The sequence below is a fragment of the Drosophila rhopaloa genome, unplaced genomic scaffold (assembly GCF_018152115.1).
Source record: "Drosophila rhopaloa isolate 14029-0021.01 unplaced genomic scaffold, ASM1815211v1 contig_115, whole genome shotgun sequence".
Taxonomy (NCBI): Eukaryota; Metazoa; Arthropoda; class Insecta; order Diptera; family Drosophilidae; genus Drosophila; species Drosophila rhopaloa.
This window is the reverse complement of record NW_025334990.1, coordinates 18,855,572-18,878,529: the sequence shown is the minus strand read 5'-3', so window position 1 is coordinate 18,878,529 and position 22,958 is coordinate 18,855,572. Positions and strand designations below refer to the sequence as shown.

The following is a 22,958-nucleotide window of genomic DNA, read 5'->3' as shown; positions in this document are numbered from 1 at the left end:
CCACATATACACACGTCAGATCGGGAGTGATATCTTTGCCAGCATATTCTGGTTTTCGTACGATTCTGGTTCCCCTCCTGGATTTTTTCTTGGTTTTTTTAATTAGCCGCCGCTGGCGTACAAATCTGCTCGAAAAACAGGAAAAGGGTTTCGGTCGGGTCCTTCAACCCGAGTGAAAAAATTCAAAAATTATAAGGCGAAGAAAACGGCATACAAGAAAAATTGAAAACCAGATCTTTTCGCGAGTATGGGTATGGGCATGAGAATGGGCATGGGCATGGGATTGGACTGGGACTTGGACTTGGAATCGCCAGCTTGGGCAGGTAGGACTCGTTCCCTTCTCCAGAACACTCCACCCTGGAGGAAAGGAGATTCGGCATGATGTTCATGAAACGGGAAAGACAAGAATAACCCCAAACCAAAAATGAAATGAAGCACTGAAATCCCGAAAGCTTTTTCGGCCAGACAATTTGTGAGTGCGGCTGCAGTTGACACTGAAAGACCCCTACTGTGCGGCCAATATGCACATAATTACAATACACATCCCTAAGTCCTGAGGCTCTTTGATTTTGATCCTGACAGCCAACGTCTCGAAAAAAAGGGCCAGCCTTGAAAGTACAGAAATAGTAATACAGGAAGACTTAAAAGTTTTTTTGTTTTATAACAAATTAATGTGAGCCAGCAAACAATATATGATTTTATGGTAAAATTAAAAAGCACAGTCAAACTAAATTTGTTGACAATAGAAAGTATTAGTACTAGTAAAGTTTAAACCAAATCTATAACTAGAAGTCTACATTATTTTGAACTTATTGTCAAGCAGATGATGGTTTTGTGCTATTAAAGTTCGACTTTAATATAATTTATTAAATGAAAAAATATATGTAACATTTTAACTGATTCGATAGAGCTCAAAAGGAAAAAACTTTTAAAAATGTAACATTAAAGTGAACTAAGTGAATCTCAATTTTCATTGTAGGGTGCCAGCTGATCTGCCGCAGGGCTGCTCTTATTAATTGAGTGAACATGTCCATTTTTGGACAGCCCGCCAAAAGCGAGGGGAAAGCCAAAAATAAGTTACAATACTTATGTGCCAAAAAAAATAATAAATAAGAAATGAAGACAAGCAAGATATTAAAAAATAATAACCGAGGAAATCACACTAGGCTTACGACTTTTCCAGGAGCGACGTAACCAGACGTAAAAGGCAACGTAAGTGTTACAAAAACCATGCGGTTGCAACATGTTCGGTGTGAGCGAGATGCCAACAGGTCTAGGCGCAACATGCCGGGGAGCTGTGGGCCGGAGCGAGATGGCTCTATCCATCGGTGGGGGCTAATAGAAATGCGACAACAAATAACAAGAACGGGGGCCAGTAAGAGCAAGCGGGAGAGAGCGAGCCGGGGGAACAGCTGTGTGACACGCAACAAGTTCGACGTCGTGCTGCCAACGTTGCGACGCAAGGCGCTAAGTCTAAAAGACATCTTTCATATAGCTCGCCAAGTATGAACGTTAGTACACACGTCTTCGGGCAGAGGTTCGCTCTCACCCAACTAACAGCGGTCTGTTAGCAGCGTCCAACACCTAACATAGCGTCGGCAGAACTTCGGGCAGAGCAAAAACGAAGGTATAGTTTCCCCAAATCTGAACGTTATTATGAATACAGTTGATCGTGGGCCTCGTGCGCCAATGGACGTAAAGGTCCAGCAAAATAGAAATAAAAAGTAGAATAAAAAACACAAAGAAAATAGAAATCAGTAAACAGTAAAAGCCCAAAAACCTCAAAACATAACCTGAACCCTTGAGGAAATCAAAAGTCAAGAGGAGCGGACAAGTGCAACATCCGAAACTCGGTCAAGTGTTAAGAGAAATTCCAAATAAGTTCTAATGAATTCTAATTCGTGACGAGTGTGTGTGTGCGGATCGAGAGCCAACCGATATTTTTAACACCTACCGGGCTTTACGCGTGTTTCACACATTTCCAGCTCCGCCGGATCCGATCCGATCATTCACCCAACTGCCAGAAAAAATTAAAGAAAAAACGCGCGAATTAAAGCCTGGCGTCCAGAACTTTTACACGTGTCTCCATTGCTGACTCACTGATTTGTTGTATGCCCAAAAATTAAAGGCAATTAAGCAAATTTTCCACGATTGATTAACATTGAAATTAGGCAATGCCAAACGAAATGTGTTAATGAAAGCCGCAGCCAAAAAAAGAACACAAAAAATTCCTGTAAACGTTGACGGAAGCCAAACTTCGTGTCATGATTTAATAATCACAGAAGGGCCCATGGAAAAACCAAGTCGCCAAGGTAACAGGTGTCAGCAAAAATTTAACAGAGAAAAAACGGGAAAAATTAGTTTGAATAGTATAAAAGAGAAGAACAATTGGGTAAAATAGTAATTCTTCTCAACTCAGAAAATCTAAAGAATACAGGTAACCAATTTTTTTTTAAGAAATAAAGAAAACTGCAGAAAATATAAAAGTTTACGTGAAACGAAGACTTTGTTAAGTCTCCCGCCAAATTTTGTATAAAAATGTATTAATAAACCATAAAATAATATTTATTCGCAAGCCTAATTAACCTCTGACCAAGTTTAAAGAGATCAATAGAAAGTATTAACCCATTAATTAATTTTGAGTTAAAGAGCTTGACTAGAAAAGTATAATCATTAGAGAAAGGTGAAAACCTTTAATAAAAGGTGACTCCAAAAATGCTTTTATTACTAATTCATTTTACGTTGCACAGAGTACAGTTATAGTAAGCCGTTGGTCCAATTGTAGATAAGGAAATCATGATACTTTTTTATTTCCCTTATATTTAAATTTATGTGCAACGATAATATAGTAGAAAATTAAAAGATCAAAAATCTATTTTTGGATTTTCAAGCCCCTCTTTTCAATTTCAATTTGATTAATCAATGAAAGCCACTAAAATTAAAAAGAGGCGGGAAAGCAAGTCAGTGGGCGGGTGAGGGGGTGGTTAGAGGAGGGTCGGGGCGTCTAATTGATAGGAGAAAGAGCGGTGACAGCGACGCCGAGAAACCGTTACAATATACGCGACAAAGGAATGTGTCACAGTTAAAAATCAAATCACACGTATACGTATGCGTATACGTAATGACAAAAGCGGCAACGCAACAACGTCGTGGTCGTTGCAACATGTTTGAAGCAGCGCTGCCAACGTCGCTGCCGTCCGAAGATCGCGGCTAGAGATGGTCGCGTGCCGCAATAAGATTCATTTCAACTTGTTATCTTCTTCACTTAGTTACAAACATCTGGCTTTAAATGATATACCTTTCTTATTTACTTTGAATGCTTGTAGTCCAAACTATCTTAATTGTATATTTTCCAACATAACGAAGTCTTGTTAAAATTTCACTAAATTTATATTAAAATCAACAATTTAAATTTATTTTTTTTAGTTTGAGAAAAATCCCGACCAATTTTAACTCTACAAAAAAATTAAATATACATCCTAGGCACGAATCCGAACCACAATTAATTGGAAAACACGTGGTCTCGAGTGCCTTCGTGTCACGCCCCAAAAACGCTCCCATCTCTAACCGCGGGCAGCGCAGCCGACGGCAAAACAAAACTCGCCGGCGCCGCAGCTTTCAATTCTTTTTTGGTGCTTGATCGTGACGGTCTGTTCGCTCTGCTCTTTTCAGTTGCATGTGTGTGCGGGCGTTATTGTGCATGTTTCCGGTGGCCGAAAAAATAAAAAAAAATTAAAAATCAAGAATAACAACAGCCACACGATACGGAGTGTCGCAGTGTATGTGTGCATCTCGCGTAACAATAATAATTGCATTTATCGGATGGCGCCAGCTTCAATTTAATTATAAATAACATGTTCAACTTTTTATTCGTTTTTTCCTGCGTCAAAGTAGGCGTTTTATACGCCCCGGAAAATCACGCGCGCCGGTTCAAAGTTAAAGTTTATTGGGTAACTTAAAGCACACACATACACACACGTTTAAGCCATCTAATGGAGCCTGGCTTTGTTTTCGTTTTTGTCAACCCACAACCCACACAGAGAAAAAAATCAATACTCGTTATGGGATTAAATTTACAAAGCGAGAAACAGACCGACAAACCAAAAAAACAAAAAACATTTAAATAAAATCGCAAAGAATTTCTTATCGCCAAGGGGCCAATGTTCCAAGGTTTTCTTTGAGGACTTTGAGCTTCCTCTGGAAATGGAGATTATAAAACTTGTAAAAACAACCAACCAAACCAAATGGAATGCCGAAAACTTGCTATTTAGCAAGGACATCTGTTCACATCTTACCGGGCAGCATTAGATCCGTTTGATACTCTAATACTGTCAGGTAAAGATGTCGTCCGTGTCCTTAACCTTCAGTACAAACCAAACAAATCGTAAAGGTGGCAGGAAAAACAAGTTTTTCAATTGTGCGTCGAGCGAAAAAAAACGAGCGGAAGGATGAGCTGGAAAGGAGTGGATAATGCGGAGACAAGCGGCAGAAAATTGGTCATAAATTCTTATTTTTTGCAGCGGCAGAACGGCGCGTTTTGGGATGACATCAGTTGAAAAATAAAAAAAAACGAGAGGCGAGATCGTTCCCAATTCCCATTTTACCATTCCCGGACCCCGGCGGAGTCTGCAGGTAACCACCACTATATGCTGTGCTGTGTGTATATATAGAGAAAGACAGAGAGAAGTGGGCAGAGCGTATAAAAAATATATTTTATGGTTCCGCTCGCTTCGGAGGCTGCTCGCTGGTTTCTTAATTTCATCGCGGCAGCAGCATTTAGTGACAAAAATCGTCTTCTTTTATGATACCTACTACCCCTCCCCGGACCGCCGACCTCTTCTCTATATCCACAAATTTACGATTATAGTCAACTAGCCAAGGCAGCAGGTTGGGTTTCGTTTCGTGTCGCCTCTTCTCCCCTCTTTCGGAGCCGTTAAATGCTCATAATTTGAAATTAGAGAAATGTGAAATAAGAAATAAGAAACCTCGGGCAAAGCTGGCCATAATCAAACAATTAAATGCTTATAAATCGCCGAAACGTGATCGGGGAAAACGCAGCTCAGTTAAAATGATTTATTCGAGGACATGTGCTTGCGGTTAAAGTAATTGGGCGGAACTTCAACTGTTCAAGAAAATTATCGCACCTGTTGAGCATTAACTAAAAGATTAAGAGGCAAGATCACAGTAGGAAGCTTATCATTTAATTAAACTAGACAATTAGCGCTCATATTAATTATGCTTTCTAATATGAACGTGTATTTTGAGTCCATTCTCCTACCAATTTATTAGTTTTTTTTACGTCTCATGTGTATTTTTACAAAGCAAGACAATAACCTAATTATATTATTGACTCCGAAGTTAGTTAAGTGATAGTTAAAATTGAATCAGTACATATTATGAGGTTGAAGAAATTGTTAAGTTAAACAAATTAGGCATACATAAATGCATTTATTTCTTCTAACCTCGAAAACCACATGTTTTTGGTTTTTGTATTCAAATTTTTAGTCTTAGTCTAGTCTCAATACGGATAAAGGAACTATCCTTATCTCGAAAACCATCTATTTCAGCCCTTTCTATTTTCCACTTATGTCATCCACTCAGTTTCTTGTATACAAAGTTATTGATAAGACACCGCCAGACAAGATAACAGCTGGGAAGCTGATCCCCACCAGAGATAGTATATTAGGCTTCAAATTTATCTTTATCTCTCGCTTTTCGTGACAGCATCAATCCGCTGAGTCTGTAATAACAGACAAAACAAATACAAATTCCAGCGAGTGCCACCAGGCAAACAAGCGACTTAATTGTCAAGAGTGTCCAGAGTTGCAGGCATGCCTATACAATGCGAATATATATGGTATGTGGTTAAACCCACACCCGAGAGACTCTGTTTATATAGAGACCCACCGACAACAGAGAGATATATGACCCTAGCCCCAAGACTCGTGCGGGCTGGGAAGTCTATGTCGAAGGAATAGGGATCGTAAAAGCGTTTACAGGGCTTTTAAATTTTACAGTTTCTTGCCCCAGTGGGTATAGTTTCTTGTTTCTGGTTTCCCGGCCGATGGGGTGCCGGGGGGTTAATCTAATCAGGAAAACAAAAAATGCGTTAGTCGCGGTCTAGCCTGGTCGAAACGATCCCCGAAAGGCGGAACGACCAACGTAACCAGAACGAATATAACACCTGTTAATGAACTTAGCAGTGCCTCTAATGAAATGTGTATACACCTTCTGCTTGGGCTTCCAACTCCTTTCCTCTTTTGTTCCCCTGCCTTTGAAGTGTCGTAAACGCAAACCCATTCTGGCTGTTTCAACAAAAGACTGCATAAATCAATTAAATCCACGGGATTCAAAAGCCGTCCCTTGAATAATGCATAACTAGTTGATCCACTGCTTTATATTACCCAGTAAAATATTCCAGAATAGAGTTCGTAGTAACACAACCTTAGGAGGTGAATCACGCATATCAAAGAGCGTTGACTGTTTAACACCACTAAATGAATTTAGGTGTATAACACTTTATTTATTTCAATATTTTGCCTAATCTTTTCCGATTTCTAGTGAAATCTATGGCTTGCCAAGCCCACAAGATTTTTATTTCCTAATTCCATAGAAAAATTTTAAGCAGTCTAACGGTCAAACAATCTAATAAAAACTGCAAAGTCAGCAATTGTGTGACAATTTCACAAGCAACAACTAATTGCGGCCTAGTGATGTAGTAGTAGAGTGTGTGTACTGGCCAATCTACACTTTAAATCGGCCAATAGAGGGTCCAGTTTCGATAGGGAAGCACTTCACGATGGCGCGAGTGTTAATCGCAATAGCGACGAGAACACTTGATATCCACATGGCTCTACACGATAATGTCGCGTTCACACCACACGGCCCCAGAACACCCCCCACTTGAGCTGAAAAAAATAAACGATAGCAGCCACGATCCATTGAAAGTCACCCATAGCCGAAGCGAGCTAGACAATCGATTCTGTCAGTGGCCAGGGGCTAAAATGCTGAAATTAATTTCATAAGGCCGCATATCTCACCTTCGACATCTGATTTGTGTTGGCCAGGTGTGTGTCCACAGAATAAGATACTCCAGCTGTCGGGTTTCTCTCGGGCTTGGCCCACTGATATTTCATTACTAATTATTTGTAACTGATTGGAAAACCAATCAACGCTGACCAATAAAAGTGTACAGGTTTTAAATTCAGTTAGTTCAAAGAAAACCTAATCAGCTTTATCCCATAAAATTCCCCAAAGACTTGTGGGAAAGGGCGTTGGGCAGTTCCAACTGCCTTCAAAATCGGAAGAAGAGAAGTCCCAAGCGTCATCGTATCTAAGTACTTTATATGGTATATGGAGAGCTACTATATCTAATCAAACGTCAAGGCGGGTGTATCTAATCAAGTGCGTGAGGAGGGTATCTAATCGTCCAGTAGAATAAGGTACTATAAGTGGACAGTTTAGTTTTCTACCCATTTCTTTCGATTTAAAAGTATAACAACTTATAAGTAATTTTACACTTCAACCTAAAAATACAAATCAACCCTATGCATACTTATATTACCTCTTGTCTCAATCTTCCACAGCAACAGAATAAAAGGGAAGAGATTGTGCTTGGCCACTGGAAATGAGCTGAAATCAAAATATTGAGCATGATTTATAAATTACGGGCTGTAATATAATACGCCTTGACATGATAATAAAAGCGAGTCCAATGGGGAAAAGAATGGCAGGGCGTAAATCAATTAACAGCTAACAAAGCAATCAGGCTATATTAATAATATCGAAGGCTCTGGGGCTGGGAGAAAATGCTATAAGTGACTTGTGCGAAGTCATGCCCTGTCACTCTTTCAATTGATTGTGTCACAGTCAGGGGGGAACTCCCGAAAATGCATTCGATGGCCCCTCCAATTGAACATAATTATGTCTCACTCCTCCGGTTGGATGACTCCTAATGAACTTGGCATGTTGGATGCCCGAAGATTGGAAACTGGAGTGCCCTGTAAAATCAACTCTAGTTCGGCTTTTCAAGCTCTTCTCTGTGCATTAATTAGTTATACACTAATTTCCAATTCCGATTTCAGTCATGCAAATGTTAATTGACCACTTAAGTTAAAACTTCATAATGATCGTTAATAATACCGAAAGGGGCAGCTGGAGCGAAGCGTGGCTACGACAACTGTGGCCGAAAGAACAGGTTCAAAACCCTAACTAGCCAAGTCCAAAAGTCGTAAAAGATATGCAACCAATACACACATGGCGGCATTACCTTTGCGACTTCGCTGACGATGCGATCTTGTGAAACCCGAACCCCTTTTAAGCCCCAGGCTCTTAACTGTGCATTAATGATCTTCTCAGCTAGCTCATTTATATACTTATACTTAAGACAGCGACGTGGTGGAATCTCTGGGCTCAAATAGTTTGTAACTGTGGTGTATGAAACATAATAAGTTGCCAGAGATATGTACTTGCGGACTCTCATGTCGAGGGTCTTAGTTTTGGGGTATAAGGATTGAAATATTAGCAAAATAACTAATGAGCTTCATTTTATGACTTGTGATTCCCATTCTATTTAGAAAATCCAATTGAATTCCCAACAGTTATCTAAATTGATCAAGAAGTGAAACTCGGAGTGCAAGCTCATGGCTCATAATCAAGGGCAATGAAGGCTATTTCCTGCTGGCCCAACTTGATTGCACTGATTGCCCGCACCGACAGGTAAAACCCAAAAGGAGGAGAGCTCCGGACTCCAGACGGGTGACTCGTGCCACCGAAACAATGCCGCAAGGAGCGGTCTCCCAGTGTCTAGTTCCCAGTTCTACCGGAGCTAGCGCAACTAACTCAGCGCCTCTTGGCCACAGGTAATTGAACGCTGCCCCACTCCACCGAATCCACCTGGGCTACTGTGTATCCATCCCATGGCTGTTTGGCACGCCTGCTCTTTAGCGAAGGTCTACAGTGCACAGTGAAAAAACTCACCTTAACTCTTCTTATTAATAGTTAGTCCTTAGTTAGATATTCACATACAACTACTCTTATGAAAGCCTTGATCTTGTTCAAGAATCTTGTTAATACTATATTGTTATCAAAGTTAAATAAACATTTTTTTTATTTTTAAATGAAAAGGAAAAAGTTTTCTGTGTGGAATTGCAGTTGAAAGTGGAGCTTTTACTGGAATGGGAATGTGCATCGGTTCGCTGATTCAGCATCGTTGGGGTGCATCAAATTAGCATTGTTCCCAGAGCCACTGAGCTTTTGTGTCTGGCAGGAAACCCTGGGCAAGTGATCGCACTTAAATGCAAGAATAACTTCAGTTTTTCTGGCGACATCTACACAAAAATACTATCTACAATCTAAACAATAAAGTGAAACTGATAAATTACCAAGCCGGTATTGACCCCGCTTATGCATGCAAAAATAATTTAATTACTGTGGAATAGTTAAACGATGTAATTCACTTTTAATATGGATTATCGCAAACAGACATGGTGGAATAAACCGAACTGGCTTGTCCAATTACATGGAGGTATGGTTAAAGTTTGAAATGCCATTATTGTGGAAAACATATTTCGCAGAGTCGCGCATTAATAACCCGGCCTGCAATTTGCATTCGTTATGGATTTATGGATTGGGGCCATACTAGCGCCACCTGGCGGGGCCCCGCGTCTGTGGCTAATCGGCCCCGTCCATTCAGTCTGGTAATTAAAAAAGTTCACTTTTCCAGCTCGTTTTCCGTCCCCCCTCCCCCTCCCCTTCGTATCTCTCGAACTAATGGAATAATTAGCCTTAACGTGGTTAAACTAATTTTTATCTTGGCCTGACACAAGCTGATGGCTACGGGCACTCCGCTACAGCGAACAATGTCGGTTAGTTTTCCCGATTCCTGGCCAGCTCACTGGGCAATTAGCAGCGGCGAAAATGATCTGGAGGCTGGTCCAAGCGTGGTCATGAATATGCATGGACAACTGCTTTATAAGTGAACCCTACGCCCCTCACAGTTCCTACACATACCTGCATATGTGCCGGTATATGGCTAAAAGCACATGCGAAGCTACAAACCCAGACGCCTAACAGCCATCAACTGTGGCTATGTACGTACTTGCTTAACACGTAAAAAATTATATAAATTTGCATAGAAATTGCAATGAACCTTAACTCGAATGTGGAAGAACATCTAAGCAACAGGTTAATGGTAACACTAACCAGCCAGTAATTTGTGTAAAAGTAACTATATAAACGAAGATTATTACCTTGGAAATAAATGCTATGTTAAGTCTATATGTTAAACCAAAAAAAAAAAAAAAGGAAATAAGTGCAGTAGTCAGAGCTATTTAAAAACGATGTACAAAAATGTTTCAAATGAAATAACCAGTTAAATTCCTATTAAATGATAAAGTTCCCATTGCTTAGTATCAAAATAATAATATTCCCTGTAGCTTAGTGTAGCCATTAAGCAGTAGTCGCTCAAGCAGTTGTTGTAATTATTAGCATGCCAGTTGTTGTTGGCAACAGCAGACTTTTGAACCCAATGGCTCTTAACGAATACGAATACAAGTCCCCACCGCAAGTGTATTTTGAATGGCAAATAAAGCGAGTGAAATTAAACAAAATTTGCTCACTTACTTCGGCCAGCTACTGTTGGCCAGTGTATGCAATTGGGCCCAAACAGCCGAATTGTTTTTTATATTGTATTTTTCGCCTTTTATTTATAGCACAGAATTCTGTAGCAAGTTTGCCGCCGTCGAGGAGTCCAAGTCAAGTCCAAGTTGTACGGGGAATGCGAAGTCGCAGCCAGGCCAACAGCAACAGAGTTATTAATGCTTGGAATTTTCATAATCGAAACGAGTTTTCGAGCGGCAGGCAGGCAGGCAAGTTGGCAGTCGGCAGTCAGGCAAGGAAGCACGCGCGTCTTGGCCAGACTCGCAACCTGGCTCTTTGCCGCTTTAATAACTAACGCCTCTCCCCTCGCAGGGGCCCCGGAATCGCGGGGGTGGAGGGGAGTCTTGGCCATGGCAAGACACAAGCACACGCCTTGCGCGAACAGGTGAAGCGTTTAACTGTGGGACTCCGAGACTATGGCTTCGGCTTGCATTTAGCCATGGCTGCTATGGCTGCTCCCCGGGAAGCACGGAGAAAAACGCACAAATTAGCCATAAATAAGGAAATCTTAGGTCAAAGTAATGAAAATAGAATGGGTTTTTCAACAAATATCAGTGTTTTCGTAAAGCTTTCATCTCGTTCAATATTGGATATAGTACCATATCCAAGGTTTCGATTCATTCGATTTGAGACTGTAAAATACTTATTCTTCTTTTATGTTTTTATCAACGCCAGAAAATGTATTTAATACTTATATTAGTAGCATATTTTTCCTGTGCATAGCCCCAACAATGGCAGGAATATTATAATAAAACAAGAAAGATGCTTAAAAAGAATAAAGCAGCTATTTAAAATACAAATTAAAATTAAAATGTTTTTGTAAAGTTATTTTATTTCCTTTAAAATAATTCCGGTTCTTATCTCTAGATATTTTAAATCGATTTCTTAGCTTTTAATACTTTTATTTGTAAATACCAAATACCCACGTATTTCCAGACGAGTCGGATGAGGAGAGCAAGAAGGACCAGGATCGCCACGAATAGAGCGTAGATGTCCAGGTTGTGGAGCTCAATGAAGGTCATGTGGACCGCCGGACTCTGCAAGTGGGGCGCACCATGATGCCTCAGGACGTACTCCGTCCAGAAAACAACCGACTGCCGTGCAGTTTGGGGTCGATCCCTGTACAGAGCGGAGAATTTGCGAACTGCCTGCCCATACTTTTCATTCCCCAGGACCTCGTTGATGGCCTTGCCGAAACCGTCTTCCGTAATGGTGAGCAGGTCGAGGGCCACGCCATATCCCGATTGCACCAATATGGCAGCGTTCACGGGGTGATCTCCGAAAATGGGCAGGGCCACCATGGGTACACCGTGGTATTGGGATTCGGTAATGCTGTTCTTTCCGGCGTGAGTGACGAATAGTTTGATGTTCGGATGGGCCAGGATATCATCTTGGGGCAGCCAGTCCTTGTACAGGATGTTGGAGGCATTGCCTGGCGTGTTCTCCAAGTCCTCCCACTTCCAGATGATGTTTTGCTTTAAGCCAGACAGGACTGTAAACATGATTTGGACTACTTCCGGCTTCAACATATGGCTCTTGATGTTGGAGCCAAATGAGACGAAGATGGCCCCCTGGGTTGAACTATCTAGAAACTGATCAATGTCCGTGGGCAGCGGATCTGGTGTCTCCTTCACTTGAATTCCTCCGATTTCAACAATCGCAGGAACCAGTGGTCGAATTGGACGGTCGCTTATTAAATGGGAACCGACGAAAACCAATGAGATATTCTTTTTCATCTCATTTAGAGTTGGAAAATCTCTTTCTGTAAAAATTTCATTGTAAATGCGAGTAAATTTGTAATCAAATCGGAGGGTCAAGTAATTGAGAATCAGGTGATTGGCCAAGTTCTCAGCTCGTTTTAGAAAGCTCATGGGAGCAGTGGCAAATGTGGATTCATTTGGCACATAGGAGATCTCAGAGGGATTAGCGACAAACTTATCGATCATGGTGTTGGACGGTATCATCCAATCGACGATTACAGGAACTTTCAGCTTAGCTGCAACTCCCAACTGGAAGTCGTTGAAGAAGGAACCCAAAATCAACAGATCGAATTTGGTCTGGTAAATGCTCAGGAATCTCGGATCGGAAAGCAGATGAGCCTGGTTCCTAATCATCACATCCAGGTTATTTAAGAGGAGATACATTGTGCTGATGATGTCGTTCTTGCTTCCAGCCATGAGGGACATCGTTTTATCCAGAGTGCGCCCCTGTTCCCTGTTTTTTAAAAATATTTTAAACCTTTAATATCGTGTTTTCCAGCTAAACAACTTTAAACTACACCTCAATTTTAAAATAACTATAATGTTATTCTTGATTCGGTTGTCAGATTAAATATAAAATAAATTTGTCATTGAATAAGTTATATTTATTATATATTTATGCATTGAGACCAGAAACAATTAATTAAGGACTGAACAGTTTAGGTTAGTATGGGCTTGTGTCATACCTGTTGATTAAGAAACGTTTTGTGATAAATAATAAATAGAGGCAGACAGTGAGACCACAGGATCCGCTCCACAAAGGACATTGACTTATGCAAATGCTGGATTGGAAAATCGCTCTGCACGTGAACCATATAATACCATCAATACCATCGCAATCGCATCGCCAGTGGCATTGCAGGTAGCCCCATGAATGAACAACCTGCTCAAAAGGCAAGGCTGTAATTTGCTTAAGAGCAGCGAACAAATAAAGGGTTTCACTGGCTCCCCGATCCAGAGACAGACGGAGATAATGAATGGCAGGAGGGTCCGGAGGAGGGACTCGGGTCTGGATCTGTGAGGGTTCTCGGTGTCTTCTTATGACTTTGGACGACAGCTGCCTGCTTGGACACGGACAGTTCATGTCACTCTAGGACTGGGCTCATCATATATAAGATTTCTTTTACGGGAGAATTCTGCTTGAATTCTCATTTCTGCAATTTAGTTTTTTGTTAAACAAATGGCAGGACTATTAGAATAGAACAAGAAAGAAGCAAACTTCCGCAACTTCCGAAGTTTTGTATACCCTTTCGATTTCGATGCTTAAAAACAATAAATCAGCTATTTAATATGGTGAATTGAAAGAAAACGTACTTAGAGTCTTAGATTTTTGTATATATACCGAATTCCCTTTCTGCTCTTATCAGTTCCCACTTTGAAACTTCTCGATAAAGTGGTAGGCTTTTTATGATTTTGATTTCTCGACATCCCTTGGCTCCAGAGACTGTTACACTGCCCAGAAAACTGCGAAGCCTTGAAAGCCGAAAAAGAATCGATAACGGTTTCCGCAGAAATTGGAAATCAATTGGGACACAGACCCGAGAAACTCTAAACAGAAATCCATTTAAATGTCGAAGTGCCGCGGAGAGCGAGGGGCACTCGATCGACTTACAGGGGGGTTCTGATAAATTGCTGATAAATGCCCAAGGGCTCCCAAGCGCGACGTCGATAAAACAAATGAAGAAAACCCAAACGGCGCTACACTGAACTGAACTGCCGAGGAACTGTAGAGGAAAAACGAAGGAGAAGAGCTGTTGGTAATGCCATTTGGCTTATCGCAAATACGCGGCGAATGAGCCAGGAATTTATTCATAAGCATAAATATTCCCGGTCCCGGAACCCGGGAAACAGGTCCGCGACTCGAGTGCATTTGAACTCCAGTTCACGCAACAATCTTGCACCGGCGAACCCGAAGAGCTTATTTAAGTATTTATTAAATTGCGGCCGGCTCTCCCAAGTGGCCGGCAGACGATGGCCAATCTGCACGATAATCATGGGGTGTGAAAAATTTATGGGAGCCGCCGCTGCGCACGCGCAGAAATGAAAAGCCCAGCCGAAAGCCAGAAAAAGCTAGCCGAAGCGCCGCAGAATCTGACAGCATAATGAATATATATAAATCTGCACAAGGGTGGGATGAAACAAAACAAAATATCATTATTTAGCTTAAAGTTCTATAAAAGTTTTTATTGAATTGTGACAGTGAATAAGATAAATTTCCAAATAAAGTGTAATAATAACCAAAAGGTAAAAATAGTATTTTTAAGAGTCAAAAATATATGAAACTCAAGAGCCATTAAGATTCTCTTTTTATGAAACATTTGATTCAAACAATGCGAGCCACCCTAATGAATCTGCATATCGAAGTCAGAACCTGTGAAACTCTCAGAGCTTTTGATTTGTGTTTGGAAAGATCGATGGATGATCGGCAACGGCTTGAGTCATCAAACTGGCTAAGTGCCCCAGCTGGGCTGTCAGCTCCGCTAGTCTTTTGGCTTTGGTTTTGGCCAGGCCGAGCAGATTTATGGCCTGTTAAAACGTCCGCCGCCAAGTGCCAGGCAATTGGTTAAAAGCTACAAGCGCCCGAGATGCAACACGCCCGATAACAAAGGCCGAAACAAACAGAACAGACAAAAGGGGAAATAAAACCGCACGAGGAACGCGCCACATGTCCAAAAAAGGATCCGCAAGGAGCCGACTTCGAGTTCATAAATAAAAGATGGCAAAAGCCTCGAAAAGGGCTTAAACAATGGACCACATGGCCCTTCGAATCGAAATCCCAGGGATGGGGCCAAACCGCCGCTCGAAGCTCAAATATGCAGACGTGACTTATTTTGGACAAATTGTTTGATTTACGTTTCGAATTAATAACACAATTGTGAGTGGGCTTAAATGGGAAAAGATGAACAGGTAGATTAGCCAAGGCGGAATGGGAATACATGGATTTGGAGAAAATACCAATAACCTGCCAATTAAGTACAGAAATTATAGTCGTTGATTATACACTTTTAGATTAATTTACTTTGTGAAAACATATACTTAGTAACTGCAAGTATGTGGTAAAATGTAGTATTGAAAACTAATTCCATTAATATGTAAAAAATATCTATATTAATAGGACAACCGATAGAAAAATGTAACTCTTTTTTTTTTTTTTTTTAAATAGACAAATTTTAACTAACTTCTTAACTACGTTTGGGAAACTTAAAGAAACAAGGAAATTGTCTTACCCCCTCTCCTTGCCCACTATTTATTCGATTATATATTATATTTGTCGACTTACCCACCACATCTGTCGAGGCCTCAAAGAGTTTCTCACGCAGTGCGGAGAGCTCTGCACCCCGACCCAAAACCGATCCGAGTCCTCGGGCACACATCGCCGATAACTGGGAGCTGGGATGAGGAGGGGGAACTCAGCCTGGTCGGAGTAATTTGACACCTTCGAGACATCGCCTAGGACAAGTGTCTACGTGGAAGATTAGGCGCTGGAAAGAGGAACATGAGGCAGGACACGCTTGATTTGAGGAGTGGGACCAGTGGGGAACCAGTGCGAGCATTATGTGGAAATGTAGAAATATAGAAATGTGGAAGAAGGTCGTTGGTCCGCATCGCAGTCGATACTATCATCGATGATCTGGGCTCTGGGACCGTGGGTTTGCTTATTTACGAGTCGCTCGGCGAGTGTGAGTCCCAAGGGGCCGCGATTCTTCATCTGGCTATTTTGAATATTTAATTCCGTGACACTCTGGCGGTCCTTCAAACCGAAAATCCCCCTCTCGGTTCTATATGTTCTCTCTTTTTTGGCTGCTCCGGGCATAATTAAAATTTATGGCCAGTGCGCTCCGAGTCAATTCATTAGTCGCCCTCTAGACGGGGTCTAATTAAAAAGTTTCATAAATTCCCAAACTCCAGCCACCTGTTGATCGTCTATTAAGCGTTAGTGTGTGTGACCAATTCTTTGAACTATAAAGTGTTTTGAGTAGGGTCAAAGTTGATCAAGCAGGCCAAATTGCAGGTCGAATGGGGTTAATGGTTAATAGATACAGTCAGATTTCCACAAAGTAAAAACACTGAAGTCTAGTGATCTCCGTGTAATTTCTTAGACAAGTAAAGTGTAAAAAGCAATGAAATAGTAAGCAAATAATAAAAACATATTTGTATAATATCTTTTCATAGCTGATGTACACTTCTAAAGGAAACCCTAATTTATCTTAGTAAAAACAGGTTAATTCCGTCCTCAAAACCCTGTTTCTGTGGACCCATCCCTGCACATTCGTTATTGGATTTTAATGAGGAACATACAAATTATGATGGAGTTGGCGGGCGAAAGAAGCCAAGGAAAGAATGTCAAGTGGCAAGTCCACGTCCCCCAATATCCCCCCAAAACTCCACCATTATCCCCAAGTCATTAGCATGCGAATGGCAACCACAGAAATATCCACCGAGAAGGCACCACTAACCAGTTGACAGTTGTCAAATCCACTTACGCTCTTCATGGTAAACAGTTTCTGACGAGCCTGCTGAAGGATTTATTTAAGTGCAGACAGACTAACAGACTAATAAGTGCGACTCTCCCTGTAAAGTCGCCTGTACAAGTCCACTGGCTGACTGATGGTGAGATGGGGGGGGGGGGTTTCAGCTCTTACTACCTGTTCTCACCTGTTCTTTTGCCAGCCTAAGTTTTATTTAAATCTTTAACGGACAACGCATGACCGGCAAAGTTTCCGCCTTGATTTCTAATTATGCCACGAACGGTCCATTAAGTTTCGGCTTTCAATGCTTGATAAGTAATACTTGGTAATGGATGGTAACTTTTCTTACAAAATTTGTAATTGTAATTTGTAAGAGTATCTTATTTCCTTTACAAGAACTGAGCTTCTTAACTCTAGATACTTTACTTTAATTTTTTTGTTTTAATTTTTGTTATTTGTATTGACCAATTGTCCAGCAATTTACTCCCCACGTATTTCACGACCAGTCGGATGAGGAAAGCAAGAAGGACCAGGATCGCCACGCATAGAGCGTAGATGTCCAGGTTGTGGAGCTCAATGAAGCTCATGTGGACCGCCGGACTCTGCAAGTGGGGCGCACCATGATGCCTCAGGACGTACTCCGTCCAGAAAACAACCGACTGCCGTGCAGTTTGGGGTCGATCCCTGTACAGAGCGGAGAATTTGCGAACTGCCTGCCCATACTTTTCATTCCCCAGGACCTCGTGGATGGCCTTCCCGAAACCGTCTTCCGTAATGGTGAGCAGGTCGAGGGCCACGCCATATCCCGATTGCACCAATATGGCAGCGTTCACGGGGTGATCTCCGAAAATGGGCAGGGCCACCATGGGTACACCGTGGTATTGGGATTCGGTAATGCTGTTCTTTCCGGCGTGAGTGACGAATAGTTTGATGTTCGGATGGGCCAGGATATCGTCTTGGGGCAGCCAGTCCTTGTACAGGATGTTGGAGGCATTGCCTGGCGTGTTCTCCAAGTCCTCCCACTTCCAGATAATGTTTTGCTTTAGGCCTGACAGGACTGTAAACATGATTTGGACGACTTCCGACTTTAACATATGGCTCTTGATGTTGGAGCCAAATGAGACGAAGATGGCTCCCTGGGAGGACCTTTCTAGAAACTGATCAATGTCCGTGGGCAGCGGATCTGGTGTCTCCTTCACTTGAATTCCTCCGATTTCAACAATCGCAGGAACCAGTGGTCGAATTGGACGGTCGCTTATTAAATGGGAACCGACGAAAACCAATGAGATATTCTTTTTCATCTCATTTAGAGTTGGAAAATCTCATTCTGTAAAAATTTCATTGTAAATGCGAGTAAATTTGTAATCAAATCGGAGGGTCAAGTAATTGAGAATCAGGTGATTAGCCAAGTTCTCAGCTCGTTTTAGAAAGCTCATGGGAGCAGTGGCAAATGTGGATTCATTTGGCACATAGGAGATCTCAGAGGGATTAGCGACAAACTTATCGATCATGGTGTTGGACGGTATCATCCAATCGACGATTACAGGAACTTTCAGCTTAGCTGCAACTCCCAACTGGAAGTCGTTGAAGAAACCCAAAATCAACAGATCGAATTTGGTCTGGTAAATGCTCAGGAATCTCGGATCGGAAAGCAGATGAGCCTGGTTCCTAATCATCACATCCAGGTTATTTAAGAGGAGATACATTGTGCTGATGATGTCGTTCTTGCTTCCAGCCATGAGGGACATCGTTTTATCCAGAGTGCGCCCCTGTTCCTCCGTGATTGGCACCACAATCAGGTGGATGTCCTAGTGCATCACCTTGGGCTGCATCATGGTTACCACGGTCACGTTGTGTCCTGCTTCGGCCAGAGCCTTGGCCGTGGACATGTGGATGATTAAGTGAGAGGGACTGAGGGCGCTGTATATCCCCAGTATATTGGCTCCCTGGGTGGAAGCTACTACAGCGAGAAAACATAAAACAACGGAGCGAACCGGGAACATTTTATCCTATTTTGCCTAGCTTGTTCAGTAATGAAACGAAACTGAGTTGAAATGAATCTGATGATCAAATTTATTCGAATTGACCACCCCTAACCAGCTGCGAATACAAGAGACCATACAAATTAAGGCAAATCATGAATATTTTATAAAATAAAAAATAAAAAAAATGAAAAACTTTTTCGGTTAATATTAAAATTCAGCTGATGCGAAGTTGATCAGCCAAAGCCAGCTAATAGTGCAAAAATCGATTTTTTTCCGGTCCATATGAATACGAAATCCGAACAAAAAGAATTTCAATGGAAAAGAAACGACGGATTATGGCCAACTCGATCTAAATTCGATCATCAAGGAAACTGACATGGAAAAGGGGCTGATCGAACAGGTTCATTCGTAGCCAAGTCAACCCAATACAACAGAACAATGCAAAACTTAAACAGACCCAAGGCAACTGTTCCAACAACGATTAAGCAAATGAGCTGGCTCCTTAGTTTGTTCGCCCCCAGATGTTTTCGGGTGGTTTGTCAGTGGGTTCGGAGCTGAATGGATGGTAGTTGGTACCTTGTCTCAGGGTCTAGCGTACTATTTGCTCGCAAACAAAAAGCGAACAGAACAATCGAAACACCCGAAGGCTCCCCGAAAAACAGAGACAGAGACTCGTGACTTGACAAGGCCAAGAAGCTGAAATGGAGGGGAAAAGCAATAGATTTGGATGGATGATGAATGGCGAGAGCGTCAATTGTGCAACCATTTCCACACCATCAGCGGGAAATCCATAAGGTTGGGGATGCTATTATTACACCGAGGAAAATACAAAAAAAAAGAATTTAAGAAGTACAGAAATTCAAAAAAAAAAAGGTTTTGTTATTTTTTAATCGTATTTTCTGGGACATCCTTCTGTGGCAGTTTTGTAACCAAAATTCTTAAGGATTTGAAACTATTACATCTTCAAACATTTTCAAAATTCTCTCTGTATTATTACTTTTCAATTTTCAATGCGAGCACCTCCTGTTTGGCATTTGACAATTGATGGCCCGCACATTTGTCTTTCACTTGTCGCCTTGCCGTCGTGTCTTGCACCTTCATCAGCCATCAGCCATCTCTTTCGCTGTGCGTCTACCCCTTTCTCTCGCTCGCTGTCGTCTTCTTTCCCTTTCTCGCGGGATCTTTTGAAGTGAACCCGTTTTGACAAATGTGTGTCATTGCTGGGCCATCAAAAGACACGATCGTTGAAGTCTTTTGCCCTCCGAATTCGATTTTGTTTGGCAAGGCAAGGTGTATTTTCGGGCCATTAATGCTGCCGCAAACGGTAAAACCGAATCAAGTGACTGGCAATCTGAAGATGATCGTCGTCATCATCGAGATCAACAAAAAGCATTCGATGCCAAAGTAACTTTCAATGAATGGAAATTCATTGAGTGAGTGGATTTCGGCACAAAAGATCTCTGCAATCCACTTCTATGGAACTTAAAGACAGTTTCTTAATAAGTATAGGAATAGGATTGGAGAAAAGGCTTTGATCTGTTGTATCTTTACACTGCTGACAGTTTTTTTTGGTCCATTGATACACATTTCCGCGTGAATTCTTTACAATTTTTTGGAACACATCTCAGAGACACATTTGTCGCATTTATCTTAAATGGAAAACGCTCTATAGATACCATTACGTGGTAAATGATTACAATAAACAGTCCGGGACATGACTTTTTGGGGACCAAAATGCGACAGCCATCAAGCTTTAAATGAATGTGTGGGGATTTTTAACAACTCTTATTGTGGCGACAGCGATGAAATTCTAAAAAATGCCTTCACATTTTGAAATTCTTTTCCAAAAAACGCACACGAAAGAAACCATGGCGGCGACAAAAAGATTCTATTAATATTCTAGTGATCAGTGGGGTGATCTTACTTTATCATAAGGTAAAAACGGCAAGATTGATAGTCTCACATTTTAAAATGCCTAATTTTATATATATTCATAAATTGACTTTATTATTAAGTTTACCTAAAGGTGAAAATAAAGCCTCAAGAGATTTCTGTGACAATCAGACATTTCGGTTAGGTCCGTAATATTTTGGGCAATGTTTAATAAGCTTAGAATGTTTTAAAAGTATAGGGTATTTCTCCATCGACCTTATAGAGTACTCCTGCTCCTAACCGTGTCTCGAAATTAGGTGGAGAATTTCCCAACAGTTGGTTTTGCATTATTTCAGAGGCCATCAACGGCGACACGGCGGCCGAAAAGCTCGCCACAATTTTCATTTCATTTTCGGTTGGTAGGTGTTCTCCGAACCACAGCCCCCGTATAAACCACTAGCCCCATCCCCCGATTTTACGGAGTAGTGCGTAGGTGTCCGGGTGTCCGTCTTGTCCGTCTTGTCCGTCTTGTCCGTCCGGGTGTGTCAACTGCTGCTGAAAGATTTTCGTGTCGTTGTTTCCATCCCGCCTGCCAGCAGACGAAAGACACGAATTCTTTCGACAAGAAAACATATTTCGAAAACTTTTCTCCGTTCCTTTTGTTTTTTGTGTTTTTCGTTGATATTTTCTTTGTGGTGTCGCGGTGCGTACGTAAAAAGATTTAGCAATAGCAATGAATTTAGTTAATTTATGGCATTATTAATAACACCAAAGAGAAAGAGCCAGGCAAAAATATATAAAAAACGGAGAGCTCACCAATGTGATTCAAAAAATTAGCATTGTATAATAAGGAATTATAAAATAATCACAATTTAACAATGATGGTACTCAAACTTTCATAAACAGATATTTCATATTTAAACATCTAATTTTATGAAGTTATATATAATTAAACTTAAACTCTTATTAGAATGTTAGTTAGTTATTAGAATGTAAGTTAATCAAGTTATTTAGACCATTTAACCAATGTTCTTCGAAAGATACATGTTTTTGTGTGACAATTTGGATTCGCAGGGAGATCTCATTAAGGGCATATTCATTTGGAAGTCTTCGCACAACTTTGAAGACACGAACAATGGAGAATTTCACTGGGTCAGTTTAGTTATGCGGAGATTATTGAATGATAGCTAGGCCAAAGCCATAAATACTTGGAGCTGTGTGTATCGATGTTTGTGAATGGCACGAGCTCAACATCAACCTGCATAAAATGCAAATGAGCCCGACAAAAGACGCGCCAGAAACCCCCAAAAGCAAACAAATTTACGACCCAATCAATAGACTTCGAAAAGCTGTTTTCTGCCTTTGTTTCCCTCTTTTCGGTTTGTTTGAGCCTCACTAACTCCGAGAGATTGAGATTTCTGGTTTTCTACGGCCAAAGGTGTTCCACCAGCCCCACCGAAATTTACATTAATTTGTGAGCAAAGTATGGCATATTATGCAAATATTTAACAGACTCCAACCTCTGGCATTTCCCCTAGCAACTGAGTAAGAACGGTTTTGGGGCTTTTAATTTGGAACTACCATATGTACCATATGTACCCAGTGCCAGTTTCAGTTAGAAACGCCACTGATCCGAATCTGTTCGAGTGATTTATAAACTAAATGATAACCCGGATGACTCGCTTTCAAATCAGGCGCCTAATCAGTGTTATTTAGCAATGACTTAGCTAACGTTTACCACTCAACAGTCCCAAGTCGAATCGTCAAAACAGACGCATTCCTTTGGTCAACTTTGAACCTGAAGGAGATAAGAAATTTCGCTGATTCGAAACTATTAAAAGTGCTAAATAGATCGGATCATTCCATAGGAATTTTAGGTGCGTCAAAAATACCATGAATGAATAGTTTTAGCTAGATATATCACGAAAATTCCTCCAAGACTTCAAGGCAAAGGCTAAATTTAGCCAAGGTTTATTCTTTTTCGATGTCAATTTATTATTAAAATTTATGACGATATTAACACGAAAATCGGAATAATACTTTTACGCATTTGACGTTTTTATGGGCCACCCCCAAATCCCCTTTCACATTTCCCTACCAAAGAACACAACTAAAAAAGATTTGTACCGATTTTTATACGAAGAAGCGTTTGAAAATTAAGTCTCTTTGCTGCGTTATTTATTGCATAATTATAGAAAAAATGGCAAAACAAC

At 41.1% G+C, this 22,958-nt stretch overlaps 2 protein-coding genes across 2 annotated transcripts; both read right to left on the bottom strand.

Moving 5' to 3' along the window:
* Positions 1-189: 189 nt before the first annotated feature.
* Positions 190-16,912, bottom strand: LOC123037418 (UDP-glucosyltransferase 2-like). Its single transcript, XM_044457899.1, has 4 exons — positions 16,904-16,912; positions 15,704-15,882; positions 11,586-12,873; positions 190-357 (listed from the first exon to the last, which is right to left on the bottom strand). Exons 1-4 carry the CDS (start codon positions 16,910-16,912, stop codon positions 190-192), a joined length of 1,644 nt encoding a protein of 547 aa, XP_044313834.1.
* A 398-nt stretch (positions 16,913-17,310) lies between these two features.
* Positions 17,311-18,879, bottom strand: LOC108051182 (UDP-glucosyltransferase 2). Its single transcript, XM_044457897.1, is given in 1 exon segment — positions 17,311-18,879. A coding segment is annotated over 1 exon segment (1,467 nt). The 5' UTR covers positions 18,778-18,879.
* Positions 18,880-22,958: the final 4,079 nt, after the last annotated feature.

What these genes read in the sequence shown, in the direction of transcription:
- LOC123037418 (XM_044457899.1), bottom strand. An exon ending in TTGAGGCCTCGACAGATGTG is followed by an intron (nt 12,874 to 15,703) that starts GTGGGTAAGTCG and finishes TTTAAAAAACAG; the next exon opens with GGAACAGGGGCGCACTCTGG. An exon ending in TCCGACTCGTCTGGAAATAC is followed by an intron (nt 358 to 11,585) that starts GTGGGTATTTGG and finishes CCTTTCCTCCAG; the next exon opens with GGTGGAGTGTTCTGGAGAAG.